The sequence below is a fragment of the Nicotiana sylvestris genome, chromosome 5 (genome assembly GCF_000393655.2).
Source record: "Nicotiana sylvestris chromosome 5, ASM39365v2, whole genome shotgun sequence".
Taxonomy (NCBI): Eukaryota; Viridiplantae; Streptophyta; class Magnoliopsida; order Solanales; family Solanaceae; genus Nicotiana; species Nicotiana sylvestris.
The window spans coordinates 9763894-9781822 of NC_091061.1; the positions used below are offsets into that span (position 1 = coordinate 9763894).

The 17929-nt window shown below is 37.4% G+C and overlaps 2 protein-coding genes across 2 annotated transcripts; one reads left to right on the forward strand and one right to left on the reverse strand.

The window, feature by feature from the left end:
- Window positions 1–722: 722 nt before the first annotated feature.
- Window positions 723–2287, forward strand: LOC104238620 (uncharacterized acetyltransferase At3g50280-like). Its single transcript, XM_070147200.1, has one exon. The coding sequence runs from the start codon at window positions 760–762 to the stop codon at window positions 2179–2181; it is 1422 nt and encodes a 473-aa protein (XP_070003301.1). The 5' UTR covers window positions 723–759; the 3' UTR covers window positions 2182–2287.
- Window positions 2288–4889: 2602 nt separating this feature from the next.
- LOC104238642 (uncharacterized acetyltransferase At3g50280-like) lies at window positions 4890–6297 on the reverse strand. Its single transcript, XM_009793064.2, has one exon. The coding sequence runs from the start codon at window positions 6291–6293 to the stop codon at window positions 4890–4892; it is 1404 nt and encodes a 467-aa protein (XP_009791366.2). The 5' UTR covers window positions 6294–6297.
- Window positions 6298–17929: the final 11632 nt, after the last annotated feature.

Sequence of the window (17929 nt, forward strand, 5' to 3'; positions counted from 1 at the left end):
TCTTGAGTCAAAAGTTTATTCGGAACAACTCCTTTCCCTTCCCAAAACATGAGTGAGATTTAAGTATATATTACCTCTCCCAAATCTCACTTGTGCGATAGTTTATGTTATTGTTATAATTGCTAAGTAGACTAATGATAGTTCTCTCTGCAAATGTAGTGTTGCTTTTATTACATATTCTCCTATGTTTGAGGTAACACTATATTCTTTTTAGCTTGTTTAGAAAAGAAAGATATCTTTAAATATCTAAAAAAAAAAAAATTGATTTTAAAATTTTTATTTTTACTTAATTGATGAATTTAGGCAACAATATTATAAGATCATATAATTTTTTTCCTTTTTTTAAAGTTCGTGCTCGTCTAAATAAGTTCACGTAAACGGAGATGGAGGAATCAGTATTATAATACTTGTTCCATTCTATTTTTGTTACTTTCATTGTTTAATTTTGAGGTCCAACAACAAGTTGACAATCTTAGAATTTAAGTTTATGTCAAGAAATTGTTGGACACGTGCCAGCCAGTCATATCTTTGAAATAGCAGTCCCCCAAATCATAATCAAAATAAAAAAATTGAACGCTTAGGTCAACTCCCCCATGTTTCAAACTTGCCAACACATATCAATACAGCAACTGCCACCTCAAATGCATGAATCCAAGTCCCCATTCACTCCCTATATAAACCCCTTCTTCTTATTCTCACTTCATCCTCAGCCTTCACACATCACTCCTTAATCCAACTCAAACTGCAAATTAATTAACAATGCCTTGTTCCACAATGTTAACAGCAGCTTCTGGAGCTGTAACTTTGATCAAGAAATGTACCATTTTTCCCTCTCAAAAATCATCTATTCCTGACCTCAAACTCTCTGTTTCTGACCTGCCTATGCTCTCTGTTCACTATATTCAAAAAGGTTGTCTCTTTACTCGTCCTCCTTTTTCCATCGCTCACCTCATTTCGCTTCTCAAGCTCAGTCTTTCTCAAACACTCACTCACTTCCCTCCTTTGGCCGGTCGTCTATTGACTGACCAAGATGGTTACGTCTACATTTCTTGCAACGATGCTGGTGTTGATTTTGAACACGCCACTGCTACTGATATTTTCATTCGCGATGTTATTGGCTCAATTGATGTTCTTGATCATGTTAAAGAGTTCTTCCCTTTTGATCGTACAGTGAGTTATCAAGGTCATTTTAGGCCTCTTCTTGCTGTTCAAGTGACCGAATTAGCTGACGGCGTCTTCATTGGCTGCGCCGTCAACCACTCCGTCATTGACGGCACCTCATTTTGGAACTTTTTTAATACCTTTGCTGAGGATAGTAGAGGTGTGAAAAGGATTACGAAGCAGCCGAATTTCAACCGTAATTCAATTTTGATCTCAAATGCCGTACTAAAACTCCCAGCTAATGGACCCACAGTCACCTTTGACGCTGACGCCCCATTGAGGGAGAGGATATTCAGTTTCAGCAGGGAATCAATTCAAAGACTCAAATCAAAGACGAACAATCAGAAATCGAATTTCGACGAAGAAATTAACATTGTTGAATTAATGGCCAAACAGAGCAACGATCCCTTGATACAATGTTCGCGGACAGAAAAGGCGGCTGTAATCTCAACGGCTGAGATTTCATCATTTCAATCGCTTTGCGCATTGCTATGGCGAGCAGTGACACGTGCGAGAAAATTCCCAGCTTCCAAAATGACGACGTTTCGAATGGCTGTAAACTGTCGTCACCGTCTCCAGCCGAAACTTGATCCGTTATATTTCGGCAACGCAATTCAGAGCATTCCAACATACACATCAGCTGGAGACGTTTTATCACACGATTTGCGTTGGTGTGCGGAACAATTGAACAAGAATGTGAAGGCACACGATAATGTTATGGTAAGGAAGTATGTAGAGGATTGGGAGAAGGATCCACGGTGTTTTCCGCTAGGGAATTTCGACGGAGCTATGCTAACAATGGGGAGTTCGCCGAGATTTCCAATGTATGACAATGATTTCGGGTGGGGCAGACCCGTTGCTATTCGGAGCGGGCGGGCGAACAAGTTTGACGGGAAGATATCGGCGTTTCCGGGGAGAGAAGGAGGAGGAAGCGTTGATTTAGAGGTGGTTTTGTCACCGGAAACAATGAAAGGTCTTGAGTTGGACACAGAGTTCATGCAATATGTTTCTGGGTATTAAATTGGATAACCTAAATTGTGAGCTTTGTATTCATTATTAATTGTTGTTTAATTTGTTTCATAAACTAATTTGTGGGTTTGCTAAAAGGGGTACGTAATAAAAAAGAATATCATCCAAAAAAAAAATTGATTCAATATGTTTTCTTCTTTGTTTTATTTTTATTTTAGCTCAGTTCTGTATAACTGCTAATCTGCTATGCTAAAATATAAAATAGAAAATTCCTAGTCAACCAGTCGCTAGACACACTTTTTACACTAATTAATTAATTAAAATTTTAATAAAAACGATTTGATCATAGCTTGTGTTATAAATTATCCACTAAAATTTTTTATTCAAATCACTTACAAAACTTTAAAAACAATCTAAAATTATATTTATATCCAAATAAAATTTAAAATTTTAAATACTATTTTCACTTAAAAAAAATTTCACCATATTTTGAAATTTTACAATTTTTATGTCCACACGCCCGCTAAACCCTATGGTGATCTTCAGCCGTCCTTTTCGATTTGTCGGCGTATGCTATTATTTTAATCCAGTCAACATTTGATATAAACCAAACACTGTCATTATTAATTACTATATATTAATTTGGCTAAGTAGGTCAATGTTGATGTTTATAGCCTGATCGGCTAAGCTTTTTTGGGGCCAAACGTACATTTTCTTTAAGTCGAAAGTATTTTTTTCTAAAAATTAAGGTGTTTCGCCAAACTTTTGAAAGAAAAAAAGTATTTTTGAAGAGAAGCACAAGCAGCTTTGAAGAAGTAGAAAAAGTAGCTTATCTTCAAAACTACTTTTTTGATTTTTTTTGTTGAGAAAAATACACTCAAAAGTAATTTTTAAAAGTTGTCAAACACTAATTTCGCTAATGCTTTTCAAATTAATTAGTCAAACACACTGCTTCTCACCAAAAGTACTTTTGAGAAAAAACACTTCTCAAAATAAGCCGATTTTTGCGGCTTGACCAAACAGGCTATTAGTCTCTTAACCTCTTTATTAGTCAATGAAAGATTAATGTAACAAAAAACTTGGATACTAGTGTTTCTTTTTGGGGTGAAATATATACTCCCTCCGTTTTAATTTATGTGAACTATTTAATTAGATACGGAGTTTAAGAAAAAATGAAAAACTTTTGAATAGTGTAAAATGAGGCAAATATATTTTATGTAACTATAAATCATTGCATAAAGGTAAATTGTTTCCAAATATGAAAAAAATATCATTCTTTTTTAGCACGGAGTAAAAAGAAAATATGTTTACATAAATTTAAAACATATATATATATATATATATATATATATATATATATATATATATATATATATATATATATATATATATATGTTTAATTTAATCTTTTTGTAACGAAAGTATCTATAATATTCAGCTGGGAAATATTTTTATATTTGTTAAATAATAATAGATGCTTTTAATATTAGCAGGAAGTTGATAGAAATATACATCCATATTAATTTTGGAAAATTAGGTTGCCCTTGGAAATCTATGTAGAATTTAGTTGTTGAAAAAGCTGGTTTTAGTGGCGACTAAAAATTTGCAACAAAAACTATTGTGACGCCAAAACAATTAGTATTAGTGGCGCATTGGTCGCCACGAAAACACAGGCTATTCTGGCGAGAGTTGTCACAGAAAGTATAATAGTATTTGTGGCGACTAGTCGCCACTATGAAAAGCGTCCTAATAGTTGCCAGTAGAAGCAGCGTCCTACCAAACCAAATCAAATTATATATTTATATATTTGGTTGGTTCGAATTTTTTTACTCAATATCAAATCAAACTTATTTTTAATCGGTTTGATTTGACTTTTCGAATCGTTGCTGTTTTCTGACTGAGTTTGAGTACCCCTAGTACCAACTCTAAATAAAATTTTAATCAAGGATCACATGGACATATATGTAATATCCACTCTGTAAGTACTTAGCTAATTACATACTCTGTCCCAAATTACGTGATATTCATTTTCTTGTTTAGTCGGGCCAAAAACACTAATACTATTCTATTTTATATTTAATAACAAGTTAATTTTAAAACTTTGTATTTTACCTTTTGTTTGGTGCAACGATGAGATAAACAAGGATAAGATATCTCGTGGAATTACTTATCCTACCTTCTATATGAGATAACTAATTTCATCATTTTGCGGTAAAACTTATTCTGGGATTAACTAATATACTTATAAATCAAGTATGGGCTAAATACAATCTCAAATTCTATCCCGAGATTATTATCATTATCCTTTGTACCAAACAACTCCTTAATGCGATGATTTATAACTACAATTTTGTTTAGGCCATATTTTCAAGTTTTTCTTTTATTTTTAAACTGCATCCGTCAAATAATTTCATATACTGAAACGGAGAGACAATTACTTTCACCACGATCCACGTGCTTTCCTATACAAAAAGAGATGAATTAAAGCAATTATTATAAAGGTTGACAATTTCTTTTAGATTAAGAAACATATTAAATACAATTAAAATTAATCAAACAACCCAAACAGAGAAGAAAACACAAGAAAAAGCTAATATGTTACACTCATTTGAGTCATTCTTCCCTCACCCCACATTTCCGTCCCCCCCACCCCTCACTCCCACCCCCACCCCCAACCCCCCAATCCCTTCTCCCCCGCCCCCCCCAAATACAAAGCTCACCATTTAACCCACCCCAAATTCACGTAAGTATTACAACAGTCAATACCCAGAAACATATTGCATGAACTCTGTGTCCAACTCAAGACCTTTCATTGTTTCCGGTGACAAAACCACCTCTAAATCAACGCTTCCTCCTCCTTCTCTCCCCGGAAACGCCGATATCTTCCCGTCAAACTTGTTCGCCCGCCCGCTCCGAATAGCAACGGGTCTGCCCCACCCGAAATCATTGTCATACATTGGAAATCTCGGCGAACTCCCCATTGTTAGCATAGCTCCGTCGAAATTCCCTAGCGGAAAACACCGTGGATCCTTCTCCCAATCCTCTACATACTTCCTTACCATAACATTATCGTGTGCCTTCACATTCTTGTTCAATTGTTCCGCACACCAACGCAAATCGTGTGATAAAACGTCTCCAGCTGATGTGTATGTTGGAATGCTCTGAATTGCGTTGCCGAAATATAACGGATCAAGTTTCGGCTGGAGACGGTGACGGCAGTTTACAGCCATTCGAAATGTCGTCATTTTGGAAGCTGGGAATTTTCTCGCACGTGTCACTGCTCGCCATAGCAATGCGCAAAGCGATTGAAATGATGAAATCTCAGCCGTTGAGATTACAGCCGCCTTTTCTGTCCGCGAACATTGTATCAAGGGATCGTTGCTCTGTTTGGCCATTAATTCAACAATGTTAATTTCTTCGTCGAAATTCGATTTCTGATTGTTCGTCTTTGATTTGAGTCTTTGAATTGATTCCCTGCTGAAACTGAATATCCTCTCCCTCAATGGGGCGTCAGCGTCAAAGGTGACTGTGGGTCCATTAGCTGGGAGTTTTAGTACGGCATTTGAGATCAAAATTGAATTACGGTTGAAATTCGGCTGCTTCGTAATCCTTTTCACACCTCTACTATCCTCAGCAAGGGTATTTAAAAAGTTCCAAAATGAGGTGCCGTCAGTGACGGAGTGGTTGACGGCGCAGCCAATGAAGACGCCGTCAGCTAATTCGGTCACTTGAACAGCAAGAAGAGGCCTAAAATGACCTTGATAACTCACTGTACGATCAAAAGGGAAGAACTCTTTAACATGATCAGGAACATCAAGAAAGCCAGTAACGTCGCGAATGAAAATGTCAGTGGCAATAGCGTGTACAAAATCAACACCAGCATCGTTACAAGAAATGTAGGCGTAACCATCTTGGTCGGTCAATAGACGACCAGCCAAAGGAGGGAAGTGAGTGAGTGTTTGAGAAAGACTGAGCTTGAGAAGGGAAATGAGGTGAGTGATGGAAAAAGAAGGACGAGTAAAGAGACAACCTTTTTGAATATAGTGAACAGAGAGCATAGGCAGGTCAGAAACAGAGAGTTTGAGGTTAGGAAAAGATGATTTTTGAGAGGGAAAAATGGTGCATTTGTTGACCAAAGTTACAGCTCCAGAAGCCTTTGACATGGCGGAGCAAGGCATTGTTAATTAGCAGTAGCTAAGTTTTAATGGCGGCTTTGTACTCAGCTGCAGCTTCACTTGGAATAAGGAATGATGTGAGAGCTGAGGATGAAGTGAGAGTAGTAGTAGTAAGAGGGGCTTTATATAGGTTTTGGGACTGAAATATTATGAGATTGTGTTCATGAATTTGATGAGATGGAGATTCTTGATTTGATTTTTGTTGGCTGTCTTCTTTAATTTCCACGAGATTTTCTCTGGCTTTGCTCGGAAGGGAGCATTACTGCCATGTGGCCTCACGCATTCGAGCCAGAGAAATAGTCATTTGCATCGGATAAATTTGCGTACGATAAACCCTTATGGTCCGACTCTCTTTGCAAATTTGATATTTTGGGGAGTTGACCCAGAATTCATTTTGATTATTTGATTGGGGACTGCTGGTTTAATCATATGATGACTGGCTGGCACGTGACCAACTATAAACAACAAGACGTTAATATTGATAATTGAATTGTCACACAAATCATATATTGGTAATTAATGGATTAATTAATTCCACTAGTAATTAAAGTATATTTGAGTATTTGAGCTTCGCTTGTGTTTTAGATTATTCACTGTAAAAGGTCGGTTCATTAATGTGCCGATGATCGATCCTCAAAGCCGGCATTTTAGATTCGTCGGCGTATGCTATTATTTTAATCCAAGGAACATTTGATGTACAAACAGCACAATAGTATATGGCAGCACATTTTCATTAAACTACTACTACTATGTATTTATGTTGATAAACTATATACTCCATTCGATCCATTTTAATTGATTTTTTGATATTTTTGTGAGTTACAATATTTGATTTTTTCAAATATAAAAAAAAATTAACTTTTTCTTTTTAAAATTACTCTTGGAATAATGAGACTAGGAGTATTTGTTATATTTACAATAAGCAAATTAAAGTTAATATGGTCAATTTTATCATTAATTAATACTAAAATATAAATTCTTTAATATGTGTGAAAACAACTTAAAAATCAATTAAAGTAGACGGGATGAAATAACTTAATTAGAGGTTGATTTTGTAGGCTGACTTGATGATTAGTCTCTTCATTAATTAACAACAAATTAAGTTGACAAAGTACTTGGACTGTTTCCAGCATCCACGTGAATGACAGTTCAAGAGCAAACATGAAGAGCTAATGAAGTCACGCTTTTTCTTAGGTTCTTTGATTAGTTGAGCTATTAGTACTGTTAATCAGAGGAATTAAAAGGAATGGCCCAAATAGAATGGGCTGCGGCCTATTACTTAATTTTGTACTTCCAAACGAAACTCATACATTGCAATGCAACAAGTGTTAGATTCAAGTTTTAATGATGAAAAATAACGTATTTCTACTTGCAGGAACAATCCAAGAGCAAAGGAAAGGAAGATTGTCAAATATTTGTGAAGGAAGACAAAAAAGGAAGGAGCAAAGAAAAAAAGAGAAAAAGATCTCCAAAGATCTAACGGTAAGAAAAATGAGTAGATAATATTGACTAAGAACAAGAAGGAAAGAACAACTTATAAAAAATACTGTGTCATGGCAAGCCACTTCTTTGAAAGCGATTTCGGCCCGACTGGATGCAAATCGTTAAAACCGGTCTCTCCCCAAGGTTCTACAGCACCTCCAAACACGTGCACTCATGGATGGAAGTTTAGAATTTGCACAAAACAGTTGCCCAGAAAGAAGAGAAGATGAAGGTATTTTCTGTTGTTGTTACAGAAATTAAAATATTGTAGGAAGAAAATAATAATTAGCAAGATGAATTATTGATTAAGAAATTGAGTGAATTTGATGGCTAATGATCATCCTATTTATTGGCAATTAGGGAGGTTGCATGTATGACAAGTGTGGAGAGTCTTTTAACACTTGTCCAAATATATTAGTCCACTTGGCTTCAATATTAACAAGTGTACATAGTCTTCCATATATGAAGACACATGATAGATTTGCATAGCCATTTATCAAAGTCATTCAACACTTGGCTTTAAGGCTTCATGCAAGAAGCCACTTGAAAATAGATGAAACACTTGAAAAATAAAAAGACACGTGGCTATTGGTTGTAAATGGATTTTCAAAAAGAAAATTTTGACTTTACATTATAAATAATACCAACAATCCCCCGCTAATGCAAAGACAAAAATAGAATAATTTTGGGCAAAAAAAGGAACATGTACTTAAGTGTCAATATCTTTTGATATGAATTGACACGTAGTGAAATGAGGCAACAACTAACATCCACAAAGTGAAGTACTCTTGAACTGAATTTGAGACCCCCACAACACATACTATATCCTTAATTTTATGCAAACTCTGCGATACTAACAAAGTGTTTTTATGGTCATGCACATACCTTGGGTCTCATGAGTGCTCTAGAAAAATATCCCAAGTCTTTCATAAAAGGCGACCGCACCATTACACTCAGATAAGTGATTCCATCAAGTCTATCTACACATAGACTACCTTAAGGCTATGGAATCATTAAGAGCAAAGTAAGCTCAATATTATAAAGCACTACCACATGCCATAGGGATAGGAAGTGTAGTGCATATTGAGGTCTCATATGACTTCGTTTGACCATAAACGGATATCCACCATACTTCCTCAATCCATGGGCTTTAGCCCTATCCCCCTCGACGTTTCAAAGTTAACTCTCCTAGCCAAACCCTTGGTTAAAGGATCCGCCAAATTTCTTTCGGATATTACATATTCCAAGGAAATAACACCATGTTTCAACAAGTGTTTTACCGTACCATGCCTAATGCGGATATGTCTTCTTTTTCCATTGTACACACTATTTTTGGCAATTTCAATTGCCGCCTGTGAGTCATAATATAGAGAAACTAGTGAAGCTTGTCTTCCCTACAAAGGCATGTCTGCCAATAAGTTTCTCAACCACTCGGCTTCTTGCTCTGATAACTCAAGAGCAATGAATTCAGACTCCATAGTAGATCGTTCTATACAAGTCTGTTTTGAAAACTTCCATGAAATAACACCTGCACCCAAAGTAAACATATAGCCACTAGTGGAGCTAACTTCATCATTGTCAGTAACCCAGTTTTCATCACAAAATCCTTCTAAAACAGCAGGAAATTTATTAAAATGCAAACATCAATCCATAGTACCTCTCAAATACCTTAGCAAAAGATGAAGAGCAATCCAGTGTTCACTACTAGGGCTATGAGTATATCTACTCAATCTACTAACATCATAAGCAATATCAGGTCGTGTAAAATTCATGAGAAATATTACACTACCAATTATCTTAGCATACTCAATTTGAGAAATACTAGATTCCTTATTCCTTTTCAAGTGTATGCTGGGATCATAATGAGTTCTCACATGTGCTACATCAAAACTATTGAACCTTTTCAATATTTTCTCAATATAATGAGACTGAGACAATGAAAAATCATCAGAAGTTCTTTTGATTTTAACCTCTAATATCACATCTGCTTCTCCAAGATCTTTCATTTCAAATTTAGAAGGCAAAATTTTTTTAGTCTCATTAATGACATTCACATTAGGGCCAAAGATCAATATGTCATCCACATACAAACATATAATAACAAAATCTGATCTTATCATCTTGGAATAAACACAACTATCAGATGCATTAACAACAAAACCATTACCACTAATGTACTATTAAACTTTTCGTACCATTGCTTAGGTGCCTGCTTTAGACTATACAAAGACTTTTTCAATTTGCATACTTTGTTCTCTTGTCTTTGGATCACAAATCCCTCAGGTTGAGACATATAGATCTCTTTTTTTAAATCACTATTTATGAAGGCCATTTTAACATCCATTTGATGTATCACTAAATTATGAATAGCGACTAAAGCAACAAGAGTTCTAATAGTCACTATCTTAGTCACAGGAGAATAAGTATCAAAGTAATCAATGTCTTTCTTTTGGTTAAAACCCCTAATAACAAGTTTGGCCTTATATTTCTCAATTGTACCATCAGGTCTCAATTTCTTCTGAAATATCCACTTGCTACTTATGGGTTTACAACCTTTGGGCAAATCAGACAAGTCCTAACTGTGATTAGAAACTATAGAGTCTAATTCACTTTTTATGGCCTATTTTCAAAAACTAGCATCTATTGACCTCATTTCTTCACTGTATGTCTTAAGGTCTTCTCATATTAAATAGATTGACACTAATTCATCACTCAAAACATCAAGATCAATATTTTCAGTCAAGAAAGTAGTAATGAAGTCAGGACCAAAGCTAACTTTAATTCTACGCCTCTTACTTCTTCTAAGTTCATTTTCATGCTCGTTAGCAGTAACACTAGAAGAAGGCATAATATGTGAATTAACAGACATAGATGTAGAAGCATTATTAGGCACAACACTAGGCACATTATTTTTCAATGAAAAAACATGCTCAAAAAATTCTGCATCTCTAGATTCACAAATAGAGCTATCAATCAAAGACATAAATATATATGCAACACTATTTTGAGCATAACCGATGAAAATAGCATCAAAAGTCTTGGGTCCAACAGTTACTTGTTTAAAAACAGGTAGACCAACTTTAGCCAAACACCCTCACACTTTCAGAATTTTCAAGTTAGGGGAAAACCCTTTCCATAACTCATACGGGGTTTTATCTAACTTCTTATGAGGGACCTTATTAAGAACATAGCATGCAGATAAAATAGCTTTCCCCCACATATTATCAGATAAACCCGAACTCAAAAGCATAGAATTCCTCATCTTCTTAAGGGTTCTATTTTTTCGTTCGGCTATACCATTTTGTTGGGGAGTATAGGGAGCACTAACCTCATGTATAATACCATTTTTCTCACAAAATGCTTCTAGAGTATTAGTACTATATTCACCATCCCTATCAGACCTAAGCCTCTTGATTTTTCTGTCTAATTGTTTCTCTACTTCTGCCTTCTATTTCAAAAACATGCTTTCAGACTCATCTTTTAACTTAAGAAGATATACCTTATTGTATCTAGAAAAGTCATCTACAAAGGTCATGTAGTATTTCTTTCCACCCTTACTAACAATATTCTTGAAATTGGCTAAGTCTGAATGTACTAGATCAAGCAATTCTGTTTTTCTACTAGTTATATTTTTAAAAGGCTTTTTGTTTGCTTCTACACAAACAGGACACTTAGAAAAATAATCAACATTAACAGCAAGAATTAATTCCATTTTTCTAAGTCTTTTAATAGAAGCAATACTGATATGACCTAGCCTACCATGCCACAAATCAATAGACTCAGCAATATAAGCAGAATTGAAAGTACTAACATTATTAGTGAGTGATGTTCAGTACAAATAAACCCTCAATAAGGTAACCCTTCCCAACAAAGTCTCCTCCACGAGAAATAACAAGTTTATCAGATTCAAAAACAAGTTTAAGACCTACTTTGTTGAGAAGCGCACCAGAAACTAAGTTTCTACAAAGGGAGGGTAATACAGAACATTATTCAAGGCTAAGGTTTTTCCAAAAGTTAACTTAATGAGAACTTTTTCTTTACCCATAACTCCAGCTGCAGTAGAGTTATCCATGTAGACACACTCGCCATCAGCAGATTTCTCAAAGTCGTGAAACAGCTCCTTGTTGGCGCAAATGTGCCTTGAAGCGTGTGTGTCCAATATCCAGTCAGTGTTGTTAGCCACCATGTTCGCCTCAACAACCACAACAACAATGACATCACCACCCTCAGTAAGGTTAGCTTAGACTGGAGCTTTTCCTCCAATCTTTGAGCTTTGTCCTTGTCTCTGATTGCACTGAAAAGCCTTGTGACCAATTTTGTCGCAGACATAGCAAGGTCCTTTCGACTTTTGAATATGGCTCTACGGCTTATTGAAGTAATTTTGCTTCTTCACATGTCCTTTCTTCTGGCCTTTCTTCTGTTTTCCTTTAAACCTATCTTTCACAAAAGTACAAGAAAATTCCACAAAGTTAGCTTTAGAAGAATTAAGAGAGAGAGATTTTATCTTATCTTTAAGTCGTTCAGACTCCTCATATTTGAGACAGTTTGCTTCCTCAGTCCTCATGTGACTGATCAGTTCTTGAAGAGTTAAATTTTTCTTTTTGTGTTTCAGTTGATTCTTGTAATCATTATAGAAAGGTGGAAACTTTTCAAGCAGAACATTAGCCTGAAGAATCTCACACATCTCCATGCCCTCGTTCAAAACATCAACAGTCAAGTTCTCATGCTTGTGAACATGTTCCATGTTGTGCTTATCATCAACCATCTGAAACTTGATCCACTTTCCAACGACATACTTCTTTTTTCCCGCGTCATCAACATCATATTTCTTCTCCAAATTATCCCATATGACTTTAGCAGATTTATAATTTATAAACAAATCAAAGAGAGGGTTAGTCATATGGTTAAGCAGATGCCCTCTCACAGTTTTATTATCCTTTTCAAATTTCTTCTTAGTAGCATCATTAGCAACAACAATATTTGCAGAATTAGAATTATCATCAACAATTTCAGCACGAGGATCGTTAAACAAATATAATCAACTTCTAATTGTTCAAAGAAAATTAAAAGTTTCTGGGACCAATGCTTATAATTGTTTCCATCTAAAGGCTCAAGCTTTGAGAGATCAGGAAGCGTTTTGTTCAAAGTGGTGGTCATTAGTCAATATTATATGTAAAATCACTTTCAAATTGTAAGAAAAATGAGCAGATAATATTGACTAAGAACAAGAAGAAAAGAATAACTTATAAAAAAATATTGTGTCATGGCAAGCCACTGCCTTGAAAGCGATTTCGGCCCGACTGGGTGCAAATTGTTAAGATCAGTCTCTCCCCAAGGTTGTACAACACCTCCAAACACGTGCACTCGTGGATGGAAGTTTAGAATTTGCACAAAACAGTTTCCCAGAAAGAAGAGAAGATGAAGGTATTTTCTGTAGTTGTTACAGAAATTAAAATATTGTTGGAAGAAAATAATGATTAGCAAGATGAATTATTGGTTAAGAAATTGAGTGAATATGATGGCTAATGATCATCATATTTATAGGCAATTAGGGAGGTTCCATGTGTGACAAGTGTGGAGAGTCTTTTAACACTTGTCCAAATATATTAGTCCACTTGGCTTCAATATTAACAAGTGTACATAGTCTTCCATGCATGAAGACACATGATAGATTTGCATAGCCATTTGTCAAAGCCATTCAATACTTGGCTTTAAGGCTTCATGCAAGAAGCCACTTGAAAATAGATAAAACACTTGAAAAATAAAAAGACCCATGGCTATTGGTTGTAAATGGATTTTCAAAAAGAAAATTTTGACTTTATATTATAAATAATACCAACACTGACAGCCTATGGGAAGGAAGATAAGAAAGAAATGACCAAAATCATAGGAGATCAAGATTGCTAAGGATTCGCTCGGCATATCTATCAAAGCACTGAAGATCCGTTCATTGAACTTAGGTTGTTGAATCCCTAAATCAAAGGAAAAATTAAAGGCTATTCGCTGAAATAAGGATTCGCTCACTGATGGAAAGTTCTATCAAGACCGCCAGTCAAGATACAAATCAACGGATTCTCCATACTTATTTTTGGAAGAATCATCTTACGATTCATTCCAAGGATCAATTCCTTTGGGTTTGTAATCTCTCAAGATCTGCCACAATCAAGAATCAAAGTAGATCCCTCGAAGTATATATATAGTGAGACGACTAAGAGAAGACATATACTTTCATCGAACCAATTTCGTGCTCCTTGTTCAACTCTAAGCAAGTATTGTAATCTAAGTTACTGTGTAATTAGTAGACAAAAGAAAGAGAGAAAGATATTGGTGAGGCATTGTATCAAAAATACAAAGAGTGTACTTAGAACTAAAAGGCAGTTGATGTTCGTGTTAACATCAACACATTTATATGAAATTTTCAAGGAGGTTTGAAAATAGAACCCTCTTGCAGCCCAAGGGGACTGGAGTAGGATTCACATTGAATCTGAACTAGTATAAAAATATTTGGTGTCATTTAATTTCTACACTTTACATTCTAGTCTTTATCTTTTACCTCGTATCTATTTCTAGTCGACTAATTAGTAAACTAGTCAACTACTTAATTATAAAAAAGAAAAACACAACAATTCACCTGCCCCTCTCTTGTACTTTCAACAAGGAAGCCCGACGTATTTTGTAAACAAGTATGATCCATGAATAAGCATCCAAAACTTTGTTGGTCAAAACAGAGAATGTGGAAAAAATGGAGACGGGACTAGAAAGAGTTTGGAATGTAAGCACAAATGAAGTTCCTGTTCGGCAATAAATTTTTGTATTTTTTTTAAAAAATGAACCTTTTTCAATTTGTTTTTGAAAATATTGTTTGTTCATGGTAAGGGTGGCAAGTAGGCCGGTTAGGCCCGGGCCCAACCCAGGCCTGCGAGCCCATATGGGTAGTGGGCCTAAACGGGCCTACCCATTTAAGCCCGGGACCAGGGGGCTTGAGGCCCAAGTGGGCCGATTCAATAAATAAGCCCGTAGGACCAGGACCGTTTGGGCCCGGGACCGGCTCCTAAGTGGGCTGGTTCAACTGGTCCTAAACGGGCCCAACGGCTACATTTTAAAAAAAAAAATTCCCTCAAAAAATTCTGACCGTTACCCATTTAAAATCTAGTCGTTTGGCCTGCAAAAATAGCCGTTTGGGCTTTGTAAAATAGCCATTTAACCCCTTCTCCCCCTCCCCCCCCCCACTTTGTTTTAACCCCAAACTTTTTATAATTACACTTTTTCCCTATTTTCAACTATAAGTACCCCCTCATTCTTTCATTTTTCTCACAAAATCATCAATCTCTCCCTAAAATTGGTTACTTTATTGTTGCAATTTGTATGAAAAATTGTGAAGTTGCTGAAATTGAAGTATTAAGTCTTCAAGTCTTCAACGATAATTAATTTTCAACAAGTTGTTCGTCAATTCGGTAAACTCGTTCCAACTCTTTAGTTTTAATATTATAATTTTATTTTGTTTTATTTACTTTTGTATTGTTTGATTAATTAAGATGGATTTTTAGTTAAAAAATATATTTAGTAAAAATAAGGGAAAATCCAAGAGTAGTGAATCTAGTGACCAATCTATTCCTCCTCCAATTCCCCGGGCTCCCCTACCCAAACCCCATACCCGTCCTTTACCTGCTCCTATTCTTGATAGTGATAATACTTTATTACAATTTAGTAAGAGTCAATATGTGCATAATGTTTGTCATGGGCTACTTTCCAGACACGCCCCATGACCCCTTGGCCGCGCCCCATGGCGGCCTAGCGAGCCTCACAATGCCTAGCGCCATGGTCGGCCCCGTGGTCTTGGCTGCGCCAAGTGACAAGCGCGCATGCACCTTTGTCGCCCCACCAATGCCTCTTGCCAGCGCCTAGTGGCTGGCCAATGACAACAGCGTTGTGCGCCCTGACAATGCCGCACGCACAGATCCTGATGCCTCGCCAGTGCCCAACTGCAGGCCCAGTCCAATAGCGCCTCGCGCACAGACCCTGATGACAAGCACCAGCGCCTAGCCTCAGGCAAACATAACAAGTGTCGCGCGCGCCCACAGCAACGCGCGCGCAGACGCTGACCCGCAAGACAAAGTTACTGCCATCGGACTTGGTTCTACATTGTAATAAACTAAGTCCTTTTCATTGTCATTATAGGCTAGTTTACATCATTTTCATTCAGTGTGCTTCTACATCTTTATTAGGACTAGTCATGTAACTTTGGTTTATTGTTTTTAAGTATTATTAGGGGGGATCAAACAATCAAACATTTTCAAGCAAGCAATTTTCTGTACTGGTGTCTCTCCCCCTCGACACCGCATCTTTTGTAATCAGCATTTCATTCATTAATAAAATCATCATCATCATTCAAAACCCAATTCTCTCTCAGCTTCCGTAATTGCTCGTGACATTGATTTTCCCGCACGGCACTGACAATCTAGTCTAGCATACAGAGGGGAACTCATTGGCGGACAGTAACCGCACTGACATCGGTTGCTTAGCCTTACGTTGCCCTTCCAAAGAACATCAGGAAGGCGTTGCATAATAGTTGGTATCAGAGCCTAGGCTTGACATCGGACGAGGGAACACATTTGCCATCATCGCCATTTCTGACCATGGTGAATCATGGGGAGCGCCTGACATCCCTAGAAGAGACGGTTGACCGATTACGACCCATCATGGATATGGTGCCTGATCAAAACAACAACCTAGTGCAAAGGTTGGACGACCTGGACCGCCGAATGCGGCAGGCGGAAAATGACATTGCAAACATCAGTCGTGACTCTGACGATGACCGACAAACGGCAGCCATTGAAACTGCCAATATTTATGGCAAATTTGAGGACCTCCAATAGGAGCGTGCCGATGATTTAGCCCATCGGCAACAAGAGGCAGACAGACTAACTGCCATGCAGCAAACCATAGACGACTTGACAGGCAAACTCAATATTGTCAATGCTGCCCTACAGAGCCTACTTCGAGGAGGTGACAACCACATCATGGGTACAGTAAACCTCACCCCCATTCCACAAAAGCTTAAGATACCGGAGCCAAAGCCATACGACTGATCCCGGGATGCTAAAAAAGTCGAAAATTACATCTTCGACATCGAACAATAATTCGATGTCGTGGGCCATTTGGAAGAATCCAAAAAGGTAGCGACTGCTGCCATGTATCTTTAGGGCAATGCCAAACTTTGGTGGCGGGTCAAATACAAAGCCATCAAGGCCGGTGAAGATACTTTCCAGACATGGGATGAATTGAAGGCAGCCATACGCCTGCAGTTCGTCCCCGAAAATGTGGAATACAATGCAAGGAGAAAGCTACGGGAGCTCCGCACACCAGATCAGTACAGGAGTACGTGCGCAAATTCTCCGCACTCATGCTAAACATACGCGACATGGGGGACAAAGACAAACTCTTCGCATTCATAGAAGGTTTGAAACCTCATGCCCGTATGGAACTACAAAGACAACGGGTAGACACCCTGCCCAAGGCCATTCAAGCTGCAGAATGCCTTGGCGATTATCATTTGGGAACTTAGAACGACAGGACCCAGCCGTCTGTCCGAGGGGGATTCAACGGGAACAATCCCAACAATGGTGGCCCAAGCAAAAATGGGGGAGATCGAAGTGCATCCAAAACTAAGACTCCTCCCTCCAGCAACAACAATGTTGCATCCATCAACAACAATTAGGGGAGAAAGCCTCCCTCAGAATGTCGTCATTGCGGCGGGGCACATTGGAACAATGAATGCCCAAACATAAAGGTCAATGCTCATCAAACTGTCGAGGATGAGTCAAATGAATCAAACACATCAAAAGAAAACCAGGTAGGCGCCTTCAATGCAATTGTTGGCTCTATCCCGCATGCCTTAGCGGGGACCAGTGCATGTCTTCCTAAGAAAATCTCAGTCCCAATCACCAAGAAAGGGAAGGAAAAGATGGACGAGAGGCCTCCTAAACAAGCGAGGACCCTAATGTTCGTCGAATTGAAAGTGAACGGCAAGCCCCTTCACGTATTGATAGACACGGGTGCTACACACAACTACTTGGCTTCAACTCAGGTAGAGCGCCTGGGTCTTGTTGTGCAAAAGAGCAAAGGCCGCGTCAAGGATATCA